The 15394-nt window shown below is 33.0% G+C and overlaps 2 protein-coding genes across 4 annotated transcripts in view; one reads left to right on the top strand and one right to left on the bottom strand.

Annotated features, from left to right (window-relative positions):
- LOC136417460 (cathepsin L-like proteinase) overlaps positions 1 to 15394 on the top strand; it is a 201437-nt gene that overhangs the window by 106990 nt on the left and 79053 nt on the right. The gene's annotated exons all lie outside the window — the stretch shown is intronic.
- Tsp66E (Tetraspanin 66E) overlaps positions 9072 to 15394 on the bottom strand; it is a 35325-nt gene continuing 29002 nt past the window's right edge. For all 3 annotated transcript variants that reach the window (XM_066403159.1, XM_066403161.1, XM_066403160.1), the window contains 4 exons: positions 12863 to 12937; positions 10310 to 10432; positions 9881 to 10033; positions 9072 to 9831 (listed from right to left, as the gene is read on the bottom strand). In XM_066403159.1, coding sequence (XP_066259256.1) covers positions 9688 to 9831; positions 9881 to 10033; positions 10310 to 10432; positions 12863 to 12937 — 495 coding nt within the window. In that variant the 3' untranslated portion in view covers positions 9072 to 9687. The remainder of the gene's footprint in view (positions 9832 to 9880; positions 10034 to 10309; positions 10433 to 12862; positions 12938 to 15394) is intronic.

The raw sequence follows: 15394 nt of genomic DNA, 5'->3' as shown, positions 1-15394 counted from the left end.
TTCGTGACTTGTGCAAATTTCTAATTCTTCTCCATGTAAAGCAAACTTCATTCATGAAGAGAATTATCTTGTGAAAATGAATGCTCTGATGTAGAATGAAATTACAAAATATCACCTTTGGTTCTAAGTCTTGTGATAATAGTTCTTGAACTTTTTGAAAATGGGAAAGATGCAGCAAATTACGTCGTATAATTCGATGAACTGCGGTCTGTGGTATATTAAATTGCCGAAATATTCGTCAGGTGCTGGTTTGGTGTTCATTTTAAATATTCTCTAAAATGCGCTCTTTATTCCGTATGCTAATTGCGTTAGCGCGTCTTCCAGCAGTATTTATGCAAAGAGAATCTGTTTCCCGAGCTCTCCGTTCAAATTAGCAAATGATTCACAATACAGGATAATACGATTGAAAAATCATTTTTGGTCTTCTTCGGCAATTAGTCTGGCAGAATCCCAATACTAATATTACATCAACTTGTTCTTCAAATGAGGAGCAACTAATCAAAACAGATTATGTACACTTTTGGACAAAACTGAGTTTGATGCGGATTTCACAAGCTAGTTGGATGTTTTATAGACCCTCATTTAATATACTTGTCAATTGGCATTTCTTCCGTGTTAAAATCAAGGGAGAAATACCATCAACAGATCAAAAAGCATTATGTCACGACATTCGTCCGGATTAAAACGCATTATGTCATTTTAACGCTAGAGGACTATCCGGACGCACATAAAACACTTATTTCCCGACAACATAATCTGTATATTTTGTTTATTATAATAATTAGTTGCTCGTCAAGTTTTATCTCATAATTACTAGTAATTTTTGCATTAATTAATACATAACTTGATGGATAATGAAATATCTACATAGTGCTACAGTTGGTGTAAATAGTCAGGGATCGAGAAAGCGACTGAAACGTAAGACTAAAAGAGAAGAAGCGTACGAACAAAGGTAAGAACATTAAGGTATAAAAAATAATATTAAAATTTCTTCTAAAGCATAAACCATTTTTTGTTTTCTGGTGAGATGCAACCATGTAGTATCTTGATTTAGGGGTCCAGATTTTACTACCAAAGAGTTTTTATTGCTTCGTCCAATAATTTGATTTTCATACTATTTCCAGATACAAAGATAAGGACGCCCTTCTCCTGAATTTTTGTCCACCTTGCGGCCATAGGATTGGCAGATTTTCTTGCTGCGAAATTTCCAAAAGTGTTCTAGCGAAAGTTAAAAGAAATTTATTCTTTAAACCAGACAGAATAGAGCGAGACAAAAAACTATCTTATTTAATGGATATTAAACTACCAAAACGAAGTAGAATTAGAGGCAAAATTAGACGCAGGAGGCATCCTAACATTAATATGAAATATTTTTTAATGGCATCAGAGAACAATAAAATTTCGGTATGTTCTAAATTTTTTGTAAAGTTGTTCGGAATTGACCAGAGAAGGCTTAATAAAATCGCTGAAGGAATTTTAACAGGTGAAGGAGTTGTTGAGAAAAGAAGTGGGAACAATAAAGTTAATAAATATTTCGAAAAAAGAATGCAAGTACACAATTTCTTATCGAATCTAAGAGCTGTTGAAAGCCATTATTCAAAAATTAAAAGCCAAAGACTTTATTTACCAAGCTTGTTAAACATTAATTATAATTAATAAGCTATTCAAGATGTATAATAACAGTGTTGAAGATAGACTTAAAGTAAAGAAAACACTTTTCTTAAATATATTTAAGAGAAAATATAATTTAAGCTTTGGTTCACCAGCTTGTGATACATGCAGCTTTTGCTACAGAAGGCAATGAAAAACAATATTTAATGGCAAATTTACGTATCCATAAATTAAGAGCTAAAGCATTTCATGCCCTAATGAAGGAGAGGCCCTTTGGACCTGCCACTTTCATATTTGACTTACAGCAGATTTAACCAATACCTAAACTTCACATTGGAGAGACCTTTTACTCACGCCAAATCTCATTTTACTGCCTTTGTAGGAACTAAACATTCTCACTTGTATATTTTGGATGAAACGCAAGCTGGAAGGGGAGCAGAAGAAGTAAGTGTGGCGTAAACTGTAGCGTTGTAGAAAGTCGGTTAAAGTGACTTTCTACAATGCTACAGTTTTGACTCTGACATAGTACTTTACGGTTCTTTGTAGATGGCTGCGGGGGTCAAAACAAAAACCAGCACATAGTTCACGCTCTATTATACTGGCTGCAAAAAGAGACTTCACCGACAATAAATGAAATAGTTCTAATTTTGCAGTATGTGAATATTCTTATTTGCCTACCGATAGAGTTTTTCGGCACATCGAGCAAAAGCTTCGAAAAGCTGATCAAATTTTAACACCTACAGAATACTGCATTTATGAAGAAGTTAGGTCAGTCAGAGTACTAAGAAAGAATTGGATGATAAAAAATTACAAAGATTTAACTGCGGTATTGAAGAGGATTAATGGAATTAGTAACATGAAAAGGATATGTTTTGATGTTTTAAAAAAATAGGAATGAGAAAACAAACACGGCTGAAATGAAAATAAAGCTGGAAAACACTTATCGATGCGATGATTACACAAAAAAAATATTTTTCAATAATAAAGCGGGGATTCCATATCGGCAGATACCTAAATAATCGCATTATTATATCCTTATCTAATTGCATGAAACAAGAAAAAAAAGCAGACATGAAGAAATTACTTCTGGCTAGATTCGGAAATGATTGGAAATCTGACACACCTTTGTCATATACGGCATTTTTTGAAAACACTAAACATTCCTGTTGAAAATAAAATAGAAGAAATATTATGCGATTGTTTACAGGAAAAGTTAGAGGTTTATCGTATTATTTTATTTTTTTTAGTTCTTTAAACTTATTTTTGTTTGTAAACTTAATAATATGTTTCTATATTATTGTATATTCTCGTTTATTTTGGTTTTGTGAACTTTGTAATGCCAGTCATTTGTATCCTAATAAACAAGGTTTTGGAATAAAATACCTGTCACCTCTTTATTTTAACATATTTAATAGTATTTTAGACCCGAAGACCCCAGTAAAATAAGGAAAGCCCAAAAACGATCTGATCGAAACGCATTATATACACTCGAACAGAACAAAATGCATTATGTCCAAACGGTTTTTTTTATTTTTAACAAAATTAACAACAAATTGATTTAACAAAATTATGTTATTATAAGTAGACACCTATAAATATAAAACTGTCACATGCTTCTTCACATATCTAGAAACCATGCTACAATATTCGTTTTTTACAATTAACTTGAAACAGGTTCAAGGTGACATAATGTATTGTGATTAGTTGCTTCTCAAATGTGAATTTTTCAGCCATTTTGATTATAAAATTACTACAAACGAAAATAAGATACATAAAAAATTTGTAAACTACATAAAATTAAATAACGTCAGATTTAACAACAGTCGTATCCTAGCAACAAAACAGTTGAAGAGCAGTTGGAGCATGACCTTTTAGTCTTTAAGGCACATAATTTGTTCTTGCTCGATTTGATTAATTTTAATACCAAATCACAAAATATATTTTCTCAATAACAAACGATTTTTCGAAAAATGTAAAATAGTACAAAAAACTCGACGTTGCATCCCCTCTTCATACTGACGAACAACATACAAACAACGCACTTAAACAATGAACACACCGCGACTCTACTGATGGACATCAACAAGGCTTTTGACAGTGTTTGGCATGCAGGACTGCTCTACAAACTTTATCTATTGGGCATCCCTAAATACTTAATTCTACTAATTAAAAACATGCTTTCGAACAGAACACTGCAAGTGCGACTCAATGACGCTATGTCATTCTCCTTTACACCGGAACAGGGCCTTCCCCAAGGCTCACCTCTATCACCACTACTCTATAATATATATTGCCATGACATATACAACTATATACACGATGACAATAACAAAAACCACATTGACAAGACCTCATACATCCTTCAATATGCAGACGACACAGCACTTATATGTCACGCTAAGACTGCTAAAAAAGCAACAGAACAACTGCAGAAACTGACAAACCGGACGATGGACTGGTTCTACAAATGGAGGCTAACTCCTAATGCCACAAAGGACCAACTACTAATAACTAATCACAGACTCAAACCGGACTCACCAACAATAACTTGTGACGGACACAGAACGCCACCAAAGCCACAGGTGAAGTATTTGGGAATTATACTAGACAGCAAGCTCAATTTCAAAAAACAAACAGACAAAACTAAATCTGAAATCATCAAAAGGGCTAAATACTTCAGGTCCCTGACTTACAAGAACTCCGGCATACCCACGAAAACAGCGACAAAAATATACAAAGCAATATGCAGACCACTTCTGGACTACGGGAACATAATCCTGGCCAACGCTTCGGAAAAGACTAAAAAAAAATTCAGACAACCGAACAGACAGCACTTAGGACAATAACTAGAATAAGACATCCCCAGAACCCCCTACATAACCCGTCAAACGAACTGCTCTATCGACGCTGCAACATGACAAGGATTGGAGAAAGACATGAAAACATAACAAAAAAATTCAAAGACAAACAAACAAACTGGAACATACTAAAAAGTCTTTGTTTAACAAGACAAAATAGACAGTCACGGTATAAAACCCCCACCAAGACGTTATTGAGTACTACAAGGACCTCTGACACCCCTTCCCCAATAAATGCTATTGTATTATACTGTATATATTATCATAATATACTCTGTGTCAACATGGAAAATAATGGAAACATGTAACAGGCAGAAAGGCCGAAAAGGCCGATAGCCTATTTCCCAGGAAATAAAATTATTTATTATTATTATTATTAGTACAAAAAAATGTAAAATTAAATTTGCTATTTTATTTTTAAACCTTAATTTTTAATTCAATTGGTGTTAAAAAAATTTATATTATTAGGTGTACAACTTTGCTTCCGCCGTTTTTTTTCCGAATTTCGCGATTTTATTGTAAAAAACTAATTATACCTTTAGGATCCAAAGTATTGTCCATCGCTGGCCACTACTTTCTCCCATCTTTCGGGCAGCATACGAATCCCGTGTTGAAAAAATTGGACATCTTTTGAAGCGATCCACGATTCTATCCAATTTCTTACTTCTTCATAAGACCGGAAGTGTTGGTCAGCTAGCCCATGTGCCATGGATCGAAACAAGTGATAATCAGAAGGAGCTAGGTCAGGAGAATATGGCGGGTGGGGTAGGACTTCCCATTTCAATGTTTCCAAGTATTTCTTGACCACTTGCGCAACATGGGGTCGAGCATTATCGTGCTGCAAAATCACTTTATCATGTCTCTCGTTGTATTGCAGCCGTTTCTTTTTCAATGCTCGGCTCAAACGCATTAATTGGGTTCGATAAAGAGCACCTGTGATTGTTTCAGTTGGTTGTAACAGCTCATAATATATTACGCCGAGTTGATCCCACCAAATACAGAGCATGATTTTGGAACCATGAATAGACGGTTTGGCCGTCGACGTGGAAGCATGGCCGGGATATCCCCAAGTCTTTTTGCGTTTGGGATTATCGTAATGAACCCATTTCTCGTCCCCAGTCACAATACGATGCAGAAATCCCTTCCGTCTTTGCCTTGCAAGCAACTGTTCACAAGCGAACAGACGCCTGTCAATATCTCTTGGTTTCAACTCGTACGGCACCCAATATCCTTGCTTCTGAATCATTCCCATGTCTTTGAGGCGTTTTGAGATTGTTTGTTGAGTCACTCCCAATGATTGTGCCAATTCTTGTTGACTTTGACACGAGTCTTCGTCAAGTAATGCTTCCAAGTTCGCATCTTGGAAAACCTTCTTTCTTCCACCGCTATGTTGGTCTTCGACGTGAAAATCACCGTTCTTGAAGCGCTGAAACCACTCACGACATGTCCTTTCACTAATAGTGGCTTCCCCATAAGTATCTGAGAGCATTCGATGAGCCTCAGCAGCAGATTTCTTCATATTGAAGCAGAAAAGTAAAACCTCCCGCAAATGACGAGAATTTGGCTCGTACACTGACATTTTCAATTGCGAATAACTTTATGATGAAGACACAAATAGACTAATATTTTTATGAGGTTATGTTAACAGGTGCCCAAGGCTCCTGCATGCCCACATGGGGTTATTTATTTCGATCATTACTTACCGCTACATACATCTATTCAAAAACGGCGGAAGCAAAGTTGTACACCTAATATTTTAAGGGTGACACACCTCTAAACCAACTCTTATTGATCTTTCAGCCACATCAATTTTTTATTAAATAAAGACTTCAATATAATAATAACATTTCCCAAATTTGATTATTCTGGGTTAAGGCTGTCCTGAAATAACGAATTTTTTCAATTTTTTTAATTAATTTTCTGAAGCCAATATTTCAGCAACCGTAGGCATCAGAAAAAAACTTCATATAAAAAATCGACATGTTTTTAGGTTCTCTACATTCACCTGTTCTATGTCGGTTGTGTTGCAAATCACTCTGTATAAGTAGGAAAAATTCAAGTCCGCAAGCACAATACATGTTTATATTTATTAGTTTTACTAAGTAGATTTGCAAAAAAAAAGTATAAAGGTAGATACAGAACTTCGCCACAGGATTAAAAAACTTTAGTCTTCTGATATACAAGGTATTTCTTAAATATACACAGCAGATTCACATGGGTACTTCGTAGAGAAAAATTAGAAAAAAATACCTGTAAACATATGCCTAAAATTGCTTCATTTCCAAATTACAAGGTGTTTAAATTTAGAAAAAAATTGTTATTTTGTTATTTTCAAAACATTTCCTGGCGAATCCAATTGAAATTATTGTTAATTAATATAAAAACAATATTATGTTGTACCTTTCTGATAATCAGAATTTGTTCAGCAATTTTAGGAACGTGCCCACACAGCTTTGATGTCAGAATTTCCAACTAAAGTAATAACCCTCAGTAGATCATACAATTTTCCTAATTATTCCATAATCGAATGGAGAAACTAAAAATACAACTTTTTTTGTCTTTCAATATTTTTTGGTATCTCATTTTATTTTCGAGATTAAAATTATAAACCCAACACCTGCTCATCTATGAAAAATCTGATATACCTAAAAAAATTTAGATAAAATAGAAATAACGTTTTAAAACCTACAAAAATGGTTGAAAATAAACATTCCTGAACTAGACGAATTTAGAATTTCATCGATTTTCCTATGAGAATCCAGCTTTAGGACCCTTTCATATAAATAGCTAGCAACCTAGCTTTTTCTGTGGCTGATGGATTCAGTTTGAGGATCAACAAAATAAGTAGATAATGGCTTTATATAATCTTGCCATGACTTTTTAATACAAATCATAAAAACCTATAAATCCCTGAGATATACTTACTGAATATTCGTCCTTGATCACTATTTGTACGGTTCAGGTTGTTATGCACACTTGATTTTCAGTTTTTCCAATTAGTTTATTACTTATTTATTTGCCTTAGTTTAAAAAGTATTTTTATTGTTATATCATGTAATTATCGGTGCATTTAACAGAAGTTACATCGTAGGTATATTCAATCAATAAAAATTGAATTAAGAAATCCATAAGTTAAAAGTTTATGTTCGAGTGCACTCTTAATTAAGTATACTTTAATAATGAAATCAATGGAAGTCAATTCAAAAATTTTCCAAAAATTAAATATTTAACTGCCTCACTTGGGAAATTCTGACGATACGAAGAAGCCAAAAAGTATTATGCAAGGTGATTAAAGATAGAAATTAAACGTTCTTCAATTATTTATTTGTTAACTCCATAGAAGACGATTATTCTTATTTGAAACTACCAAAAAAAAGATACATATCTATCAAACGTTGACTTGTAATGAACAAGAATGAATTAATTTGGAAGTAAAATGTAATTCTAAAAATAAAATTCTTCTAAAAAAATTAGCTATAAGCAAAATACATTCTAAAATTTTTTTAGGTTTTGAAGCCGTGGTTTAAGGGAATTTCTTCCTGACGCTTCGCTCACATCTGCACTAGACATCATAAAAGCCTATGACCAATGGGCGAAGTAATCATCCCTGTTTCTCGATAATGACTGAGGTGGTAACTCAACGGTCCGTTGTATTTATATTTTATGCCTCAGTCTGCACATGCATAAACAATGGTGGCAACTTTATCCTTCTTATTAAAGTTATTGACACAACTGAAGATCTCAATAACGTGTCTGATTAGTCTACATTAATACCATTGAAATAGTAATAAAATGATCTGATGACGGTTTAGAAGTGCACACTTTGCTACTGGTGACTTCTGTTTGGCTGAAATTTTATATTCCTTGACCCTGGTGTTTTATGGTACAACTGCGTGTAGCTTTGTATACAGGGTGATTTTTAAGTTGATTTTTTCCTTTCAACAGAAGATAAAGGTCAATAAAATAACCTTTTTTCTTACTTATCAATTTTCCGAAATATTAAAACTAACGGAGATACAAGCTTTTACAACACTTTTCCAAATAAATGGATTGGCCGAAATGGTCCAGTAACATGGCCTCCAAGATCACCAGACCTCATTCCATATGATTTCTTTTTGTGGGGTTACATGGAATCTTTAGTTTTTAAGACTCCCGTAAATAAAAGAGAGGAATTGGTTGCGCGCATAGTAGAGGCTACAACAAAAAATAGAGGCAAACGAATTTCGATACGTCGCGCTGAATGCTGTGTAGAAGTGAATGACGGTCATTTTCAATATATTATTTAAGTAATATTAAGTTTAGTTTCATTGTTGTTAAACATTTTTAGTTTTTAATTATAAACTTTAACAGCCTGTATCTCCGTTAGTTTTGATATTTAGGAAAAGTGGTAAATAAAAAAAACACTTATTTTTTTTACCTTTATCTTCTGTTAAAAGGAAAAAATCAACTTAAAAATCACCCTGTATATTCAATTACAAGTAAACGAGAATATTGGGCAATTTAGATGTCGTTGACATCCTGAACCCATCTTCGAAATTGGGGAATCTCCAGGAGTTTTTATTCCTTTAGCGGACTTGCTACTGATTGTTCTTACAACAAAAGTAATTTTCCAACTATTATTTTATTAAACAGATAGATTTTACAAATTCTTACAAATTTTTACACAATACCTATTCGAGGTTCGATATAATGATAAATACAAATTTACTCCTTCGCAACATATAAAATGCAAGTAATTAGGTAACTATAGCGAAACGGAGGTAGATCTTATACAGTAAAGTTTTATACAAATAAGTCTCAAAAAGAGTTTCTTCATAAATAGATAGTTTATACATTATTCCAATACTTTCTAAATTATAAACACACCTACCTATGACTAATAAATGTAGGTATCTGCTAAATGAAACAGTTGTATTTTGAAACCATCTCTTAACACTTAAATAAACTCTTGTTAATAATTGAAATTGGTCAAACTTGTATTGAACACTCACAAGACGCACTTAAGCGAAGCACATAAAGAATGTACGGATAAATCTTTCTTATCACTATTTTTATTCAAGAGACTCTAATCAGTCTTTGTTATCCAACTGGTCTTTGAAATAAATAGAAATCATACAATACATCCATCTCAAACTTTTCGCACATTCATATACTTAGAATCTCTAAGCTGAATAATATTACATGCATCGTAATAGAACAAAACATTAAAATACAATAATTATTTCTCGTATTTATTTATTGACTTCGCCAAACAGAAGGCAAACAAAATCTCGATTAATTCAATCAGTCCCAAGACGACGAGAGTTATGATAAAGGCGTCGAAGTTCTTCTGTATCAGTTCTTTGAGTTTGTCGTAACAGCCCTAAATAATTATTTCGTAGTTAAACTTTAAAGATAAAACATGAACTTACCGTTTCATAAAACGAATTTGATTTTGTGGGGGTAGTCGTGCAGTTGGGGTCAAGGGGTCTATCGTCCAGCCCCTTAGCGCAACACGATTCCGGGATTATGTATGTTTGCTCTTTCCATGCAAGGTTTTTCTGATAATCTGCTCCATTATCAACCTGAAGTTAATTAATTTTGTAGTGAGGTGTAGTGTAGTGAGGAGTGTGTAAAAAAATTCTTGTTCAAGAATGCTTTGAAACTAATTTTGTTTATGTATGTATGTCGTAGCTATATTCGGACTTAAATTCGTCTTTATACTTCGACACATTTCATTGACAAATTATGAACTAAGTTACGATATGCAAATCTAATTTGGAAATATTTCCTCAGTAGTCTTGACCAGAAATGTTTGTGATATATTCCTGATCTCTACGATATGATTACAGAAAACTTACCCCGCAACAGTTCTGGGCCTTTTGAATTTCATCCCATGCCAATATAACTGGGTTTTCGATTTCAGTGCTATTATAGTTATATTCTAATGTTGCTCTTAGAACATTTTTCAGTTCGCTTTCAATCTGAAAAATGCCAATTTTAAATCCCCTTAAGTAATAATAATTAAAGATTGTAAAGAAATTGGAACATTTTTGATAAATGTACGGGCACTTGGATTGAGCAATTTTATGATTTTTTTCTGTATAAGGAGAATATATGGGTATGTTAAACTAGACGAATTCATGTTCAGATGTAAAAAGGCAGAAAATACTTAATATACAACTATAAAGAAGACTAGCAAAGGTTGATAGTAACTTTTGAAGTGACACAAAGTTATGGGTATATAGATTAGACTTATTCCATTCTAGCAGAATCAATGGGCATGTTAAACTAGAAATTAATGTTAGAATATGGGATATAGAGGAATTACCTACAGTACCGTTTTAAATTATCCCCCCCCTCTATTAACTTTTTAACGGATAATTTTTTTCAAAATTTCAAAAGAGGCCTTAAATACGACAAAAAGGACTATCTTTTACCAATGTTTTTGCATAAAAATTATTTACTGTGTCACCACTAGGCCAAAAATGTCATTTTTTTAGTGGCACCATGGGTCGAATGACACCTAATTCGAAAGGTATTTTAAAACTGTACAAAAAAAACTTGTTTATTGATAAACAGATAGACAGATTTAAATTTTGTTCAAATACCTAACATTATTTACTGATCTCTTGTTTGAATTGTCAGTATTTAAGAGTGTTTAAAGGTGGGGAAAACCTAATGTGATTATCACCTATTAGGTGTACAACTTTGCTTCCGCCGTTTTTTTTCCGAATTTCGCGATTTTATTGTAAAAAACTAATTATACCTTTAGGATCCAAAGTATTGTCCATCGCTGGCCACTACTTTCTCCCATCTTTCGGGCAGCATACGAATCCCGTGTTGAAAAAATTGGACATCTTTTGAAGCGATCCACGATTCTATCCAATTTCTTACTTCTTCATAAGACCGGAAGTGTTGGTCAGCTAGCCCATGTGCCATGGATCGAAACAAGTGATAATCAGAAGGAGCTAGGTCAGGAGAATATGGCGGGTGGGGTAGGACTTCCCATTTCAATGTTTCCAAGTATTTCTTGACCACTTGCGCAACATGGGGTCGAGCATTATCGTGCTGCAAAATCACTTTATCATGTCTCTCGTTGTATTGCAGCCGTTTCTTTTTCAATGCTCGGCTCAAACGCATTAATTGGGTTCGATAAAGAGCACCTGTGATTGTTTCAGTTGGTTGTAACAGCTCATAATATATTACGCCGAGTTGATCCCACCAAATACAGAGCATGATTTTGGAACCATGAATAGACGGTTTGGCCGTCGACGTGGAAGCATGGCCGGGATATCCCCAAGTCTTTTTGCGTTTGGGATTATCGTAATGAACCCATTTCTCGTCCCCAGTCACAATACGATGCAGAAATCCCTTCCGTCTTTGCCTTGCAAGCAACTGTTCACAAGCGAACAGACGCCTGTCAATATCTCTTGGTTTCAACTCGTACGGCACCCAATATCCTTGCTTCTGAATCATTCCCATGTCTTTGAGGCGTTTTGAGATTGTTTGTTGAGTCACTCCCAATGATTGTGCCAATTCTTGTTGACTTTGACACGAGTCTTCGTCAAGTAATGCTTCCAAGTTCGCATCTTGGAAAACCTTCTTTCTTCCACCGCTATGTTGGTCTTCGACGTGAAAATCACCGTTCTTGAAGCGCTGAAACCACTCACGACATGTCCTTTCACTAATAGTGGCTTCTCCATAAGTATCTGAGAGCATTCGATGAGCCTCAGCAGCAGATTTCTTCATATTGAAGCAGAAAAGTAAAACCTCCCGCAAATGACGAGAATTTGGCTCGTACACTGACATTTTCAATTGCGAATAACTTTATGATGAAGACACAAATAGACTAATATTTTTGTGAGGTTATGTTAACAGGTGCCCAAGGCTCCTGCATGCCCACATGGGGTTATTTATTTCGATCATTACTTACCGCTACATACATCTATTCAAAAACGGCGGAAGCAAAGTTGTACACCTAATATATAAAGGTAAACAATTTTTTTTTCAAATTTTATTTTTGAGAAATACTTTTTTTTCTAAAAAACTAATCGACTGATTTAAAAAAAGAACTTCATTTTTGTACAGTTTTAAAATACCTTTCAAATGAGGTGTCACTCGACCCATGGCGCCATTAAGAAAAATGGCCCTTTTGTCCTAGCGGCGACACCGTAAATAATTTTTATGCAAAAACATTGTCAAAAGATAGTCCTTTTTATCTTATTTAAGGTCTCTTTTGGAGTAAAAAAAAATCATCCGTAAAAAGTTAACAGAAGGGGAAGGGTAATTTAAAACAGTACTGTATGATAGATAGTACCTACTGTGACATGGATCCTTTGTTAAATTAAATTAAGATTGAGTCTAAAAATTAAATTAAAGAAAATTTTGCACTTCAAAAACCTTTTACTCACCTTTGATTTCATGATAATCCCTGTGACTAATACAGTGATTTCTGCAATGAGGATTGCTATCAAGAGTATGCCATACTGGAAAATATTATAGATAATAATTATAATCAAGAGTTTATGTTATACAAAATATTTCTGAAAATAGTGTCATAAATTTAACTATATGTTTTGGGCTCAAAAATAGGTAGGAAATTCCATATACATATGTAAATATGTATCAAAAGACGTTTCGTTTCCGATATACCAGGATGTTAAATGTTCGTTTCTGAAGATAATTTTTCATTAATATTTCTGAAACATGTTAATGGAATTTTGTTCACTAAATTACATAATTTTTGCTCTTTTTGTAGAGACTTGAAAAAAGTGTACAGATTTAATCAAGAGAAGGTAATATGCGTAAAAACTTTGTTGACAGTACAGACTAAAAGGAAAACTGTAAATATCAAGAATTTTTACGTAAAAAATATTAATTAAATGAAGAGTACTACAACTTAATATTGAAAATCTAATATTTCTAGGAAACATGTAAATCATTAGATTTCATATTGAACTGTTAGTTGAATAAATGGATAAAAAAACTAACCCGTTTTTGGACTAGATGTCTGCAAAATGACTTTTTGACAATGTGTAAGTGCTCCTGCTGCATCAGTGACCTTTATCTAATGAAATTTCAAGCAATAAATACTACTAAAAAACTTACACGCTTAAAATATCAAAACTTAAATAATTTCTCTTAAAAAATAAAGCATCTATTTAATTAAAATTTATGGAGTTTTTACGCACTACTCCCTCTTATATTACCCGTCCCTGGTCAAATGTTTTTTTTTAATGGAATACCGTATATTTTGTTATGAGTACTAATTCTGCTTGTAATTAGACATATTTTTTGTTATTGCAAAATATAATTTTTTTAACAGTTTTTGAGTTAGTTAAATTTATAATAAAAATCGAAGAAAAAATAAGCTTTTTAAAATTCTTAATAAATTCATATAGTATTAATTGTATCGTTTGAAAATTTGTCCAGTTCAAAACAAAAAGTCGTTCTATTAAAGTATATTTTAAATTATTAAGTTATTAAGTCGAAAATATGAAGTCATTAAAATGAAAATAAGAGCAATTTATTTAAACACTAATATTTTGGCAATCAAGTGCCATTCAAAGAACAAAAACAAGTAACAAAAAACTTTAGCATATTGATACCTTATAATAAAAATAAAAATAATAATTAGATATGATTAATAAAATATACATCTGTTTTAGGTAATAATTGTTCAAAGTGACTTATATTCCCTTCAATACATTTGGTGACACGTTTATTCATCGGTCGTCTAATTTTAAAAAATAAATGTTTGTTATGAAACAATTCGGAGCGGTTCTAATTCGCTGCCATAATACTTCACGGATATTTATTGCTTTTTAATATGCTTTTGATTTGGTGTATCCCCAAACACAGCAATCAAGCGGATTAAAGTCGGAGTTTCTCACAGGCCAAGGTGTTCTACTTCCACGGCCCATCCACCAGTTTAAAAACTCTGCAGTTTAATAATTTCTAACTGCTATAGAAAAATGTGGTGGAATACCACCATGCATAAAGTATACAGGGTGGTCCAATAAGAGCACCTCGGCCAACTACGACTTTATTACTGGTTTTGATGAAAAATTGTTTTTACACTTATATGTGGGACCTTATAGGGCACATTTTAAAAATATTCTCATTTATATAGAGTACGCAAAAAGAAAGATACAATGAAAACTTACGTTTTTTTAAACCTAATACCCTATATCTTTTTACATATTTGAAATTAGAAGAAGAAAATAATATTAGTTTGTATAATAATCCATAGGTCTAAAACAAATACTTCTTGAGAAATTGAACAAAATGTAAAAATGCAAGGGTCATGAAATCAAAATTTAGAGGGAAGTTATCAAAAGAAGTGAAGGGTTCATTACAAGAACCAGAAAAATCCAAAATAGGGTTTCTGTGGAATAAAAGCGACAATAGTATTTTAGGCCAAACACTTTTCAGAAGTAGCCATTGCTTCTGCAAAAAATAGACCAGTCCGAAAATATAATGCGACGAAATATATGGCTTTCCGGCAAAAAACAAATTGGTTCTAAATATTGATATGTCAATTGTTTTATGTTCTTGCAACTAAGTAGTTATTTATTAGCTTTCAGACGAAATGCTTGTTTCTTTGTATTATTGATCGAACAATGACTAATAAAAACTGTATGAATCCTAGCGCGTGACCAAAAAAATCAGAATAAAAGAAGAAAAAAGAAGATGTGATGAGAGATGCTAAAGTGCATGGTAAAGAACATGTAAACCATGTGGGAAATGTACCAATGCGCACGACTGGTGAAGACTGCAAGTAGAAAATTCATATACTAATAATACGACTTTAAAAATAAACATTTATTATTCGACTAAATAATGAACAATAAAAGGTAAAAACATCTATCATTATTGCAAGTATTCGGTTTTTCAGATGTTCGAGATTTCAATTCTTTACGAAAATTGACGTTGAGGTAAGG

The sequence above is a fragment of the Euwallacea similis genome, chromosome 28 (genome assembly GCF_039881205.1).
Source record: "Euwallacea similis isolate ESF13 chromosome 28, ESF131.1, whole genome shotgun sequence".
Lineage (NCBI taxonomy): Eukaryota > Metazoa > Arthropoda > Insecta > Coleoptera > Curculionidae > Euwallacea > Euwallacea similis.
Note: the sequence above shows the minus strand (reverse complement) of the source record. Positions and strands in the feature narration are given on the sequence as shown.